Genomic DNA, 12,081 nt, shown 5'->3' on the forward strand with positions numbered 1-12,081 from the left:
GAACAAAGATCTAGGGGGAAAGGGACAAGCATTCGGAGCAGTGTGTTCAATTTAAGTGTAATACTTCAGGTCAGGTGGTGTCAGATTTTTATTGCTGTCTAAGAAAGCTTTGGAGCAGACTAGGCTTCTAACAGTTACACGTTCAAGAAGTCTGTATTATCTGCATTTGGAGTTGGATTTAAGTTCATGTTGTGGCAGGTCTGTTACAAGACTGATTTAAGAAGACAAAGGAACCACAAGGTGATGCTGTTTTTAATGCCTGGGAGAAGCTATAATGGTCTCCTCTAATGTTTGTTTCCGTGGCAACAGAAGGCCTGTGCAGCCTCTAGCCTGGAGGATGCTGTTCCTGGACATTTCTGTTCACCTGATGGAAATGGTCTCGACTAGTGTGTTTGCACCTGCCACCCATGTGCCACACTGCCACATGTAGTCCCTCACCTGTACCTGAAGCTTTACGAAAAAAACACTCTTCCAAGTTGAAACCAGTTTTCCTTGGCTTTTTGCATCCTTCATGTGTGGTCCTTTCCATCCTTCATTTCTGTCCTGTCAGCATCATCAAATCAAAACTTGCAAAGTGTGAGAGTCCCAGACACAGTTAAAACCGTCTCAGCACCACCCCAGCACAGGTCGGAGGCTCCTGCCTGGAGAGGGGTCTTTTGTTGGCGTGGTGCGCCTCTCTCAGGGCTCGTCTGTAAGTTTATGCACACGTGTGTTTGCCCACAGAAACTGCATACGCTATGTCCGAAAAGTTTTTTCCCCATCAATACTAGATCGTACCTGAATTATCTTAAACCGATTTGCTTGTTCCAGTCAACAGTATGCTTTAGGAATCTATGCAGGTCTGTGTACTCGCACATACTTCGTCACTGAAACTCCCGCAGAGTGCTTGAGTGGGAATGTGACCGCGAATGAATACAGTGCACGCACTCATTCTCCCGCGGTCAGGTGCCCACTGTTTCTGTGGTTTCCCGTCTTCGCTCCCCAAACTGTGCCGCAGCGAGCATGCTTGTCCACGCTTCCCCTGAATTACCTTCCACCTGGGCCAATGAAAGGCCACCGAAATGTTCTGGTTCGCGTGGTTTGGGGGTGTGGGGTGGCTTTGTTCTGTACTGGCGGTTACGTGGAACGCTGTGTACCCGCGCGCCCCAGCCGAACCACACACTGAGTCCACTGTGTTTGCCTTGCTCTGCAGGATCCGCAAGGTGTGGCAGAGACGGAAGTGCGCCGTCAAGAACGGGATGCTGACCATCTCCCACGCCACAGTAAGTGCGTCTGTCCTCACACGCGGCCCCTGCTCTGCCGTTCGGTCACGTGGACTAGAAACTAGCAAACGCGTGGTGCCACAGGCACTGGAATGTTCCCCAAGCGCGGTTGGGTGTGGGGTCGGTCAGATAGTCCCGGATATTCTTTTGCGAAGGAAGTCGGTCGTTCCTCATCCCGTGCTGTCTGTCCTGCCGCGTTCTGTCACTCCACCAGAACTCGTTACCTCTGTTCTCAACCCAGATCAGGTAATCTTTTCCTTGATAGCCTCCTCTCTTGGGGAATATTACTCCTTGTTGTGAAAACGTGGTTTTTTGAACTACAAAGGTGACAGAAGATACTCTCTGCATGAAAAATGTGCTGTGGGAAGTGAAACAATGCCTGTAAACATGTCCGGTCTTTTTTATTGTTACTGTTTACTTAAATTACTCAGAAAGTCCATCGTTTATGTTAAAGGGTATATAAAACAGTGAGTAATAAAATTGCCTCGGTTATGACTCCCCTTTCTTCAGTCATAAAGGCAATTTAATAGAAAGGAAGTAGCTACGTTATTAACACTTACACTCTGCAGATTATCGGTGTACGTACATGCACAATACGTACTGATAGTTGATTTCTTATTTTTATTTTTCTTTCGTAGCACCCATTTCCAACTAAAAGTCCTGTCTTGACAAAATCCATATACTTGTCAAAAAAGGTTCAGTCTTGGTGATAGTCAAAGACATAGGCAGTAAAACCAAATCACAATTTTGCCCTTTAAAACTAGCAAGAAATTATTTTTTTGTTGGTAAAAATTACAATGAGAAACGCATCGAGCGGGAATGGAAACAGCAAAGTACTCTGAGTCTTGACACAGGCACCTGTAGGCTGGCCCAGGGGCCCAGCATGGAGAAGAGGCTCCGGCTCCTGTGCCAGGCGCCGCCCTGCGGTTCTGAGCAGGGCTCTGGCTAGCAGCAGGCGGGAGCCGGGAGCAGTTCTCGCCCTGGCAGGTTTTCATCATTCACCGTGGAGTTCAGACTGCCCTCTGTTGAGGAGGAAAGGAAGTACCACTTACTAAGCTCTTCTTCGTGCGAAACCCTTCATAAAAGTTATTGCACTGAATCCTCTGAAACCTTCTCTTTTTTTGCTTGTATGTATTTATTTTGTATTGTTGCTCTATTACAGTTGTCCCAATTCTCCCCTGTTGCTCTCCCCCACCCTGCCCTCCATCCCCTCCCTGCAGCTCCCACAGTCATTCCCCACCCTGTTGTCCATGTCCATGGGTCATTTATACTTGTTCTTTAACGAGGCCCTTCCCCTTCTTTCCTCCCTCCCCCCTCCGGTCACTGTCAGTTTGTTCCTTGATTCCAGGCCTCTGGTTCTGTTTTGCTTGCTTGTTTGTTTTGTTCATTAGGTTCCTGTTATAGGTGAGATCATATGGTATTTGTCTTTCGCCACCTGGCTTATTTCACTTAGCATAATGTTCTCCAGTTCGTAACCTTCGTTTTCACAGATGAAGAAACAAAGGCACAAAGAAGCACCGTGACTCAGCTAGTAGCTGGCAGAGTTGGGAACGCAAGCTTCTGTTTGTCTGCCATTAGTCCGTATGCCCCTTCCGTTCAGCCTCCCATCCCTCAGGGCCCCATCATCTTAGCAGACTGCATGCCCCCCCTTGTTTCAGATGAGGGACCTGGGGTGCAGCAGAGTTCACTTACCAAGGTTACGCAGCTAGCTGGTGGCACAGCTGGGGACCTGGTGGCACAGATCGGAACTCTATCCTTAGACACTCCCTCACACCCCAAGACACTAACTCCCCCTCGCCCGCAACCCAGGTCCTCCCAAGCCGGAGGGCCCAGAAGCCAGCGTTGGGGGGAGGCATGTGCCTAAATGGGGAGGTACAATTCTCCAATGGCCCAAAGCACAGTACGACTCCCCAGAAGTGAGTCATTTATAAGGACAGTATAGTACAGACAACCCTGCACTTCTGTGATAAAAACCTCGGGGTGGCCTCCCCTGGGTCAGAGATCCTTGGGGGGCTTCAAGGTTGACCTATCACTGGGCGAGTTCCAGAAGCATCCCGGGTGATCTGCAGACCTCAGAGCCTGCCGCAGGTAGACCGGCCAGCGCTCTTCAGGTAACGGGTCGTGAGAAGGCTTCGGCTTACAGCTCTGTCGGGTGTAGATGGAACAGGTGGTCAGCATTTGCCCATATGTGATTGTGCCTGGTCTTCAGCCAGCTTCCCTGAGCCAGACATGCGCCCGATACTGTCTGGTGTCATCAGCTGAGTGGCACTACGTGGTGTGACCCTGAGTTGGGTCTGTATTGTGTGTGACCAGAAACGTGACTACTTCTCTACACCTTGGCGGCGTCCTCAGGTTATACTGAAGTGAAAGTTCCCAACCATCTGTCTCTACAGATCTGGAGCTGTGGTCCGAGGTTTTCTGTGTGCCCGTCACTCTCCGGCCAAGTCAGTGTGTCCTTGTCAGGATCCAGGGACTTGCGTTTCCTAGGAACCTGTGGGAAGGCAGCACAGTGTGCTGGGAGGTCACAGGGCTGACGAGAAGCAGTGACACTGCTTGCGAGTAGTTATATGAGTGGGGCAATTTGTTTTAAAAAAGTAATAATAAGTTCTCTTCCATACTCCCTTTTTCTTTCCTGCCAAGCACGTTATTGTGGCCAAGCCAACTGTTTCCGTGTGTTCTTGAGGCTCTAATCAACACCAGATATGACGTCAGCTGTGCTGTTTAGTGGCTTTGAGAAGGGACTGTGGCATCTGTCCCACGAGTCTGCATCCCCACTTGGCCGTTTACCACGTGCCCTGGGAAAGAGTACCTACCTCGTACAGGTGATGGCAAGGATTAAGGGTCATCACACCCTGTGTGTGGGCTTTCCATTCACAGCAGTCGTTGCTGTCCTGTGACCTCATTGGCTGTCGCTGGCAGTACTGAAATCCGGGGACAGGCAACTCACCTGCTACAAATGTTGGAAATGGGGAGTCGCCCTCAGCAGCTCAGGGGAAATGGGTTTCCCCTCCCAACTTCTGATTCCCTCCTGCTGACTTCTCTTTTCTCTTTCCTACTCTTTGTTGGCTCCAGGCCACACTTTTTTGCCGCCAGTGACATCACTTGAGGGCACACCCCTGCGCCGAGGAAGGGTCTCTGCAGCCCGTTTCAGCTGGCTTTTCCTGACCTCGAAAACATCATTGATCACTTAGAATCAGGTGGAAAATTAAGACCAGCAGTTTCCTGGGAAAACACATGGAACTCAGTGGTCTTTAGAAAAGTGGATCAAAGGGCCTTTGTTGTCAGAAAAGTCAGGGCCAGTGTTTGGACCCCTTAACACCTGGGGGTTCCTCCCACTTGAAGGGCCCCCATCAGTGTCAAGGTGAGGTTGTTACCACAGTGACTCGGGAGAGGGCCAAGTGTGGTCCAGACAGCTGCAGCTGCTCTGCTGGCTTGGCTGCCCACATGACCTGCCCCCAGCTCCTAGTCCGGATGGCAGGACCTGCAGCCATCCGAGAGCATCTCACCTGCAGGCTCACTGCTTCCCATGGATCTGTTCCAAGGCACAGAGTTTTTAATTTGCTATTCAAAGTAATGCATCACTGGGAGCCAGAGTCAGTGGGAACGTCTTAATTTGCTATTATGATAATAACATTGATAGCAGCTTCCATCTGTGGACCACCTAGTGTGTTCCAAGTGCAGTGTGCAACCTTTTCATTTCAAACTACCAGTTCTGACAAAGCCATGGCAACCCTGTGTCAGCCTCACAGCTGAAGGATAACACGGTACCCTCTTCTGGTTCCTCTCTGTCTGCCAGGCGGCCCTGCACTCCTTCGGCATCTCTCTGGTTCACAGATGCCAGAGCTCTCTCTGCTGCTCCTCGCCCCGCACACGGTCTGTGGCCCGTGTGACCCTCCTGTCAGACAGGATCTGCTGATCTGCCCGAACTCATGTGACTTAATGGGTCACCTTCCCAGAGGTCGTGCCATGTAGCAAGGAATACTGCATTAATCCAGAGGGAAGTTGGCAACAGGAGAATTTTACGTACCAGCTGTGTGGGCAGCATCAGAGGAAATCCTCGGGAAATAATCAGTAACTGGAAAAACAGTAGCTGGCATTTCTTGAGCACACGCTGCGTGCTAGGTGCTTTGCCCGTGGTTTCCTGCTTTTCATAACGTTTTCATGAGGTAGCTGCTGTTGCCTCCATTTCCAAGGGAAGAAGTCTGAAAGTCACACAACCACCAGGGGCCAGAGCCAGGTTCAAACCCGCGCAGCTCAGCTGCAGAGCCGCACTGCCTCGCACAGGAAGTGGAGCGCCAGACGCGGGTCTCTGTTGCCTTGGCTCATCCTTGGAGAGGCCATCATTCTCCTTCATTGTGATGAGAAGGCTTGGCACTCGGAGAGCTACGGTGCTGTGTGTGGCCCTGTTAGTGGGTGGTTGGGCCTGGACTCACACCCAGGTCTGACTGCCTCCAATATTAAGTGTGTTTCTCTGTTCTACCATGGACCTTGTCGTATGAGTGCACTGCCTCCGTAAGTTAACAGGACATTGCATTGCTCGGCTCCCAAAGTGTGGCTCCGTGACAGCCAGGTATTTTGTGACAGCCTCTTGTTTCTGCCTGAGAGACCAGCCAGCTTCGCACCCTGGGTCCCTCCTTTTGGCACATTCTCTGGAATCCCGGGGTGCCACGGTGCTGATGGGATTTCAGGAACTGCTGCATAATCCCTCCCGCCTTCCCGTTGAGCAGAGAGTAACGAGAACTCCCAAAATGAACTTGTTTCTTAGGTGAAGAAGGGAATGTGAAAATGTAAAGAGATAAGCGGTGACAAGCCCTGGGGAGGGCTGAGGTTTGCAGGCCTGGCCTTGAGGGCCGGGCACAGTGCATGTCGTTCTGTGGCTTCCCTCGTGCTCTGCAGTTCTAGCAGAAATGCGAGTAAAAACCTCATCGATCTGGAGCTCACAGATTCAGAAAGTGTGTCCATTTGGTTACAGGTTAAAAAGACTAAAGAAGATTCTGATTTTCCAAATCTGAAGGACCTGCAGCCTAAAATCAGTCTGTTTTCATATGACTGCCTGTCCCATCCTCCCCAGTGTGGAAATTATGGATTCCTTAAAGCTACTTACCCTTGTTGTGCCTGGGTTTCCTCGTCTATAATAAGGGTGGTACTTACTCGTAGGGTGGCTGTGAGGCTATCACGAGTAAATACGTGTGAACCTCTTAGAGCAGCGTCAGCCCAGTCCCCGTGCTGTGTAATCCTCGGGGTGGTGGCACCACAGTTCAGTTTGAATGAACTGCCACTTGTAAGTCACAGTCATAGGACCCTGTTACAAATTATCGCCACAACTACTCACTGCCCACTTTGTTGATAAATGTAATGAGAATACTTCAAAAAGAAAAACAAAACAGGCTATAGCGGAGATGCTTTATCATCAAATTAATGCATTTTGTACAGTTATTCTAGGAAGGCGTTTCATTTATGCGTTCTTGCCACTGGCAAGGCATGGATGAAAGTGGTCAGTACAGTGAAATAGGAAATGTGTGTTTAAAAGTCCTTCCTGTACTGCCCACACTCGACACACCGACAGGTAGGAGGCACTCAGTACAGGCTTGTAGAAGTGACTGACGGGAGGAATGCCCAGCACAGGCCTGGGACAGGCACAGTGGCAACATCACCCCCACTCCTTATCAGGGGCCTCTGTGCACTTTTTTTTTTTTTTTTTTTACTATTCTGTCACAGCATTTTTCCGTGTTGATTCTCAAAAGTACACCAACAGGTTCTCACTGCAGTAATATTTTCCAGCAAACCCCCCTTTTCAAACTGTGTTTCTTACACATTCTTCCAGCAGGGACTCCCACCTGGTTTGAAGCGGGAGGTTCTAGGGGGTTCGTAGTCATCCACACTCGGGGAAGAATTACTGCAGTTAGACCACCAGCTGACCGTTTTGGAACTTGGAATATGGTGGGAACGGGTGGCATTTCTCAGCAGGAGTATTAACCGATCTCGAGGAAAATGAGGGAACTGGCCATTCAAGGGCAGGAAGAATCAGAAAGGGAAGAAAAGAAAGACGCTTTCACTTACTCTGCAAATGTCCCAACGGCTTGCCCTTCCAGGGAATCAGCGTGAAAAGTGGGAACAGCTCTGGGAAGAAACTTACTCAAATCTAGACTCTGCTTTTTACTTTCTGCAAAACAACAGTCTGTTTGCTTTCGCCTCCCTGGCCCTTGGCTTCCTCAGCTGAACAGTGCGTCCAGGAATAACACAATATTATATTCAGTACATATAGGTCCGCTTAGGTGCGCAATGAAGGAGAACCGTGCCCTTGCCCCGGGTCAGCCGGAATGCTTGCCGAGAGCCAGCACTTACAGTCACGTACAACGTTTTGGAGCTAGGTTCTCTGTGCAGTGGTGGGTGTTCAGCACGTACCTGACTTGTTGCAGCAGGTTGCCGTGGGTCTTGATTGCTTGTCAAGCATGCCTGTCCCTCTAGGGCGTAGAGGTGTCTAAATGCACATTTATTCAGGGAGACAGAGTGGCCACGATCTGTGCGGCTCCGTTACTAAGCACGAGCAGAGGAAGTGAAGACCTGTGTTTTATTTCTACCTCTTTCCACAAAGCAAGCGTGGCCGGGCTGGGTCTGGCTTATTTCTCAGATGATTAGGGGTGCTCACTTCTTGTTTGTGAAGCTGAGCAATGCAACAGCAGGGTGGGGGGAACTCATTTCGTTTCTGGAGACTAATTCCGGTAGCAGCTGTTTTCTGCTAACAGAGGACTGTGCCTGCGCTAGCAGCTTCACACTTCCAGCAAAAACACGCCGCGCTGGTGCGTGCTGAGCTGTCGAAGGACAAATGTGTGGTGTTTGTTTTCCCTGGGAGGCGCAGAAACATGCATCACAATTGACTCACTCTGTTTCCACGTGCACGTCTCCTTACATTTCGGACGACTTTCTGGCTGAGCGGCATTTTCCGTGTGGGGTGGCAGGACATCCTGTCAGAGCAATAATATCTTCATCACTTCTGTTCATGGAACGCGTCCAGCGCTTCCCTGCCAGGAACATTTCCAAAGACCGAAAACTCGAGAGAAGGTCTGCCGTGTGTGTGTACGTGTGTAAAGTGAAGACATCTGTATATGCTGTTAATTGGGAAAAAAACAATTAGTCAAACAATACATACAAGTGGAACCAACCCATGTTTTTCTTTTTTTAACATTTACATTTTAAGAGATTTAGGTGTTTCGTTTTGTTTTTTTTTCACACACATATTTTGTTAAAATCAAGGTATTAACTAACAGGGATTGTCTCTGGGCATAAAAGTGGGATGAGCAGGTAATGTTCAGTTTCTTTCTTGCGCTCTGTCTCCTAGTGTGTCTTCAGTGAATGTGCTTCATTTTGATGACAAGTGAAACCTGTACAAGGACAGGCCTCGGCTGCATTTGGGGTAGAAGCACTTGTCGCCTTGGAAAGGTTTCAGCAGCCGAGCCTGTGGGCACGGTGCACCCAGCCCCCCACGCACCCTTCAAGTGCCTGGACTGGGTGGTCCACATACTCTGTAGAGGTTCCTTTTGGAATAATTTATTAAACGTCTCCCTTTTCGGCTTAATCTTGAGTCCCCGGCTCCCAGCCCCAAACCATGGCCTTAATTCAGGTCCCCGTCATTTCGCATCAGTTTCTCTCTGGGTCACTCCACCAGCCGCCCTCCTGAATGCAGGCCTGATGTGTGCTCTCTCTGATCAGCTCCGGGGCTCCTGGGGCGCGAACGGGAGTTCCTCAGGGCCACGTGCAGTGCCCTCCCTGCGTCCCCATCAGCATCACCTCCTGCCCTCGCCCCTCCACCCCCAGGTGCCTGCACCTGGGCTTCCTCGCTCCTCCCGCTCCTCCGCCTCGTTCATCTCTCTCCCCAGGCTCTCGCTGCAGGCTGGTGCTGCCCGCAGAGCCTGCCCAGGTCCTTGGTGCACCCTCAAACTCAGGCACCCGGCACGTCCTAGGTCCATGGTCAGGGCTGTTTCCCATGTCTGCTTGCTGGTGAAGAGCACATGTTTTTCATATGTGCTTCAAATGCATGAAAAAACCGAGAAGGAAAGTAAAAAGACTTCCCTCACACTTAATATATATAAGGCACCTGGAATGCATTTGTTCGCCTGATATTTCTTGAGTGCCTGCTGTATGCCTGACACGTTTTAGTAAACAAAACAGAAATGTGTGTTTAGTGGAAAGAAAGACAAGAAGCAAAAAAGGAGAAATAAGAGCCAGGGAGGCCATGTAACAGGGTGGGAGGGATGGGTGGCCAGGCCAGGAATCACTCTAAGGACCTGTGGGCTGTGAGTCACCTGGAGGGAGGGTCAAGGAGCTAGAGGAGGAGGGCAGTCTCCGTGTGTGAGTGCTGGAGGGTGGGAGGCCAGTGCCGCTCCCCGGGGGCCCAGCAGGGGGCGCAGCAGATAAAGTGGCTGGAGCTGCAGTCCTGGAAGCCCACGGTCACGGTGCACACAGGTTGATTTTATTCTCTGCTGGTAGGACTCCACTGTCCACGGGAACCACTCAGAACACATGTTTCCTTACTCTTTCCCTGTTTTCCTTTTTCTTTCCAGTATTTAAACAATATGAGAACGTTTTCTAAACTGTTCCACAGTGATGCAGCCCAGGGCAAGTCATTTAGCCCTCTATGTTTGAAGTCTGCCAAACCGCTGGGAAAGATTATACCTTTAATCAATATACCTATAAATTAGTACTAAATGTTGAGAAAGTCTTTGAAATGCTGAAGAGTTATACAAATTTGGAATTACTATTATTACCGTAGTGGTTCCTGAGCCTGCTGGTCCCTTGGTCTGGGGACGTGGGTGGAGCACCCCACTGCACTTTTTCACATGCCTGGCTCAGCGTTGGCTCTGTCAGCAGCTGAGATAGTCAAAAACGGTGTGGTTTTGGCTCCTCAAAGTCACATTTGGGTTGATAGGTTATTTGTCAGATGTCTCACTGGCATTTGGGGGAAGAACAAACACTATACTTAGGCAAGATCAGTGTCTGTGTCCAGTGAAGTTCAAGTTGATGTGGCAAAGTCGGTCCAGTGGACTTGACAAACTTCCCAGGGAATCCATGTCATCTGTCATCCTCACTGAAGTTGTGGTTCAGTCATGAGATGACCTAAACATATAAAATCTTTATTCTCAGAAGCTTTCTGGTAATGCGCTTTGAAGTAGTCCATGCTTAGAGGTGGATGGTGCTGCCTAATTTTCCTGAGTGAGTTAATGCTCAACTCGAGTGTTGTTTTCCTTCTTGAAAATTGTCTATCTGTTTTGTGTTGTATTGGTTGTGTCTGTTGGTAAGGTGGTTTCAGAAATCCTGCGGCAGTAGAAATTTGGGACCAAAAAAACCATCTGATTAACACTCTGCCACATTGAAAAGTGAATGTTGTCTAAAAAATTCTTAAGTTTTTCAAAGAAATTTCTCTACTTAGTTTAAGAAACTTGAAACCTCTTATTATACATAATCAACTTAAGCTTGGGAAGTTCTTTCTTCTGTCTGGCTCAGATCTTCTTCTGCAATTTGAGTGCCTTTCTTCTTGGTCTGTGCAGATGGAAAACAGCTGCCCAGCCTTCCCCCAGCACAACCTTCACGTCCCGAAGGTGGTTATTAAGTCACTCCCTATCCATCTTTTCTCTGGACTAACTAGTGCCTTTAACCCTTCTTCAAAGGTCCCATTTTCTAGTCCTTTAATCATCTCTCCATCTTCCCTAAGCTCTCCTACATCCTTCTTGAAACGTGGATGCCAAATTGGAACAGAGCGTTCTACGGAGAGTCCGTTAACTGGGATTGCTACCTTTTCAGGTTGTCGAATGTCATTGTCATTCATTTGGGAAGTCCAGTGAATTTATCAATATCCAAACAAGATGAGCCACAGGACTGGGCCTGGGTTTGTGGTGTGGCCGCTGGTTGGCGGTCTGAGGCCTCTGGCAACCCAAACTCCAGGTCCGTCCTAAGAAAAACATGCAGTCCCATGCCTCCCTGTTCTGATTTGGCAACCAGCCCGTTTCCTGTGAGGCAGACTGTCCTGTACAGACTCCGCTTCTGGCTTCTGTGTCTAAGTCAAATGCCCGAGGTGTCTCACTTCTCCCCCCAGACAGCTTGCTTTGGAACAGATAAGCACAGGACAAGGGGCTTGTTTTCTGTGTCCAATCTCACTGAAACCCCGAGCAAGATCTTGAAAACTGTCCAGAGAGCACAGGAAGGTGGACAGAAATTGAGTGTTGCCTATTATTGAGACTGAGAAGTGCAGTGGGTCATTGAAATGGCCTTGACCACATGCCATCTCTGTTGTTCAGGACTTTGATTGGTCACTGTTGTGACATCCTCTTCCCCGGCCCCACCACCCCATTTTCCCTAAAAACTTGGGTTGCGTGAGTGGACGCGCTCCTGGCATGGGAACTTTGAGAACCATGCCCGTTAGCTGGGCATGCAGGCCTGGCTAAAGAGTTCCGGTGCCTACTGCAGGAGGCAGATGTGTTGGCCAGTGTGCGACCTCGGACAAATGCAGGCAGGCAGGTCAAGAACGAGTTTCGACCAGAGTGATTACGTGGCAAGACTCCATTTAGGCCAAGCCTGTGTATGTCTGTCTGTATACCGCAGGGCCTGATGGTCAGAGATTTGCTGATGATCAGTGCTGCGATCTTGGCCACGTTTTCCATCTCTCCAGATTTGGGGGCTTGTTAAAGTGTATGCCTCATGGGCAGTAGTTGTCCTTGTACGTTTGAGAGAAATCCTGTAAATTTCACATCGCGGCCAAAACTTGTGGATGCTTGGGACATCGGGTTTGGGATGATTGGTGACTGGGTCATTCTGAATGAATGAA

At 49.5% G+C, this 12,081-nt stretch overlaps 1 protein-coding gene across 4 annotated transcripts in view; it reads left to right on the forward strand.

Moving 5' to 3' along the window:
* The window catches only part of ASAP1 (ArfGAP with SH3 domain, ankyrin repeat and PH domain 1), a 275,799-nt gene that overhangs the window by 216,831 nt on the left and 46,887 nt on the right, over positions 1-12,081 (forward strand). For all 4 annotated transcript variants that reach the window (XM_053929547.2, XM_053929546.2, XM_045204925.2 and 1 more), the window contains one exon: positions 1,193-1,262. In XM_053929547.2, the coding sequence (XP_053785522.1) occupies positions 1,193-1,262 (70 nt within the window). The remainder of the gene's footprint in view (positions 1-1,192; positions 1,263-12,081) is intronic.

The sequence above is a fragment of the Desmodus rotundus genome, chromosome 8, assembly GCF_022682495.2.
Source record: "Desmodus rotundus isolate HL8 chromosome 8, HLdesRot8A.1, whole genome shotgun sequence".
In the NCBI taxonomy this organism is placed as follows: domain Eukaryota; kingdom Metazoa; phylum Chordata; class Mammalia; order Chiroptera; family Phyllostomidae; genus Desmodus; species Desmodus rotundus.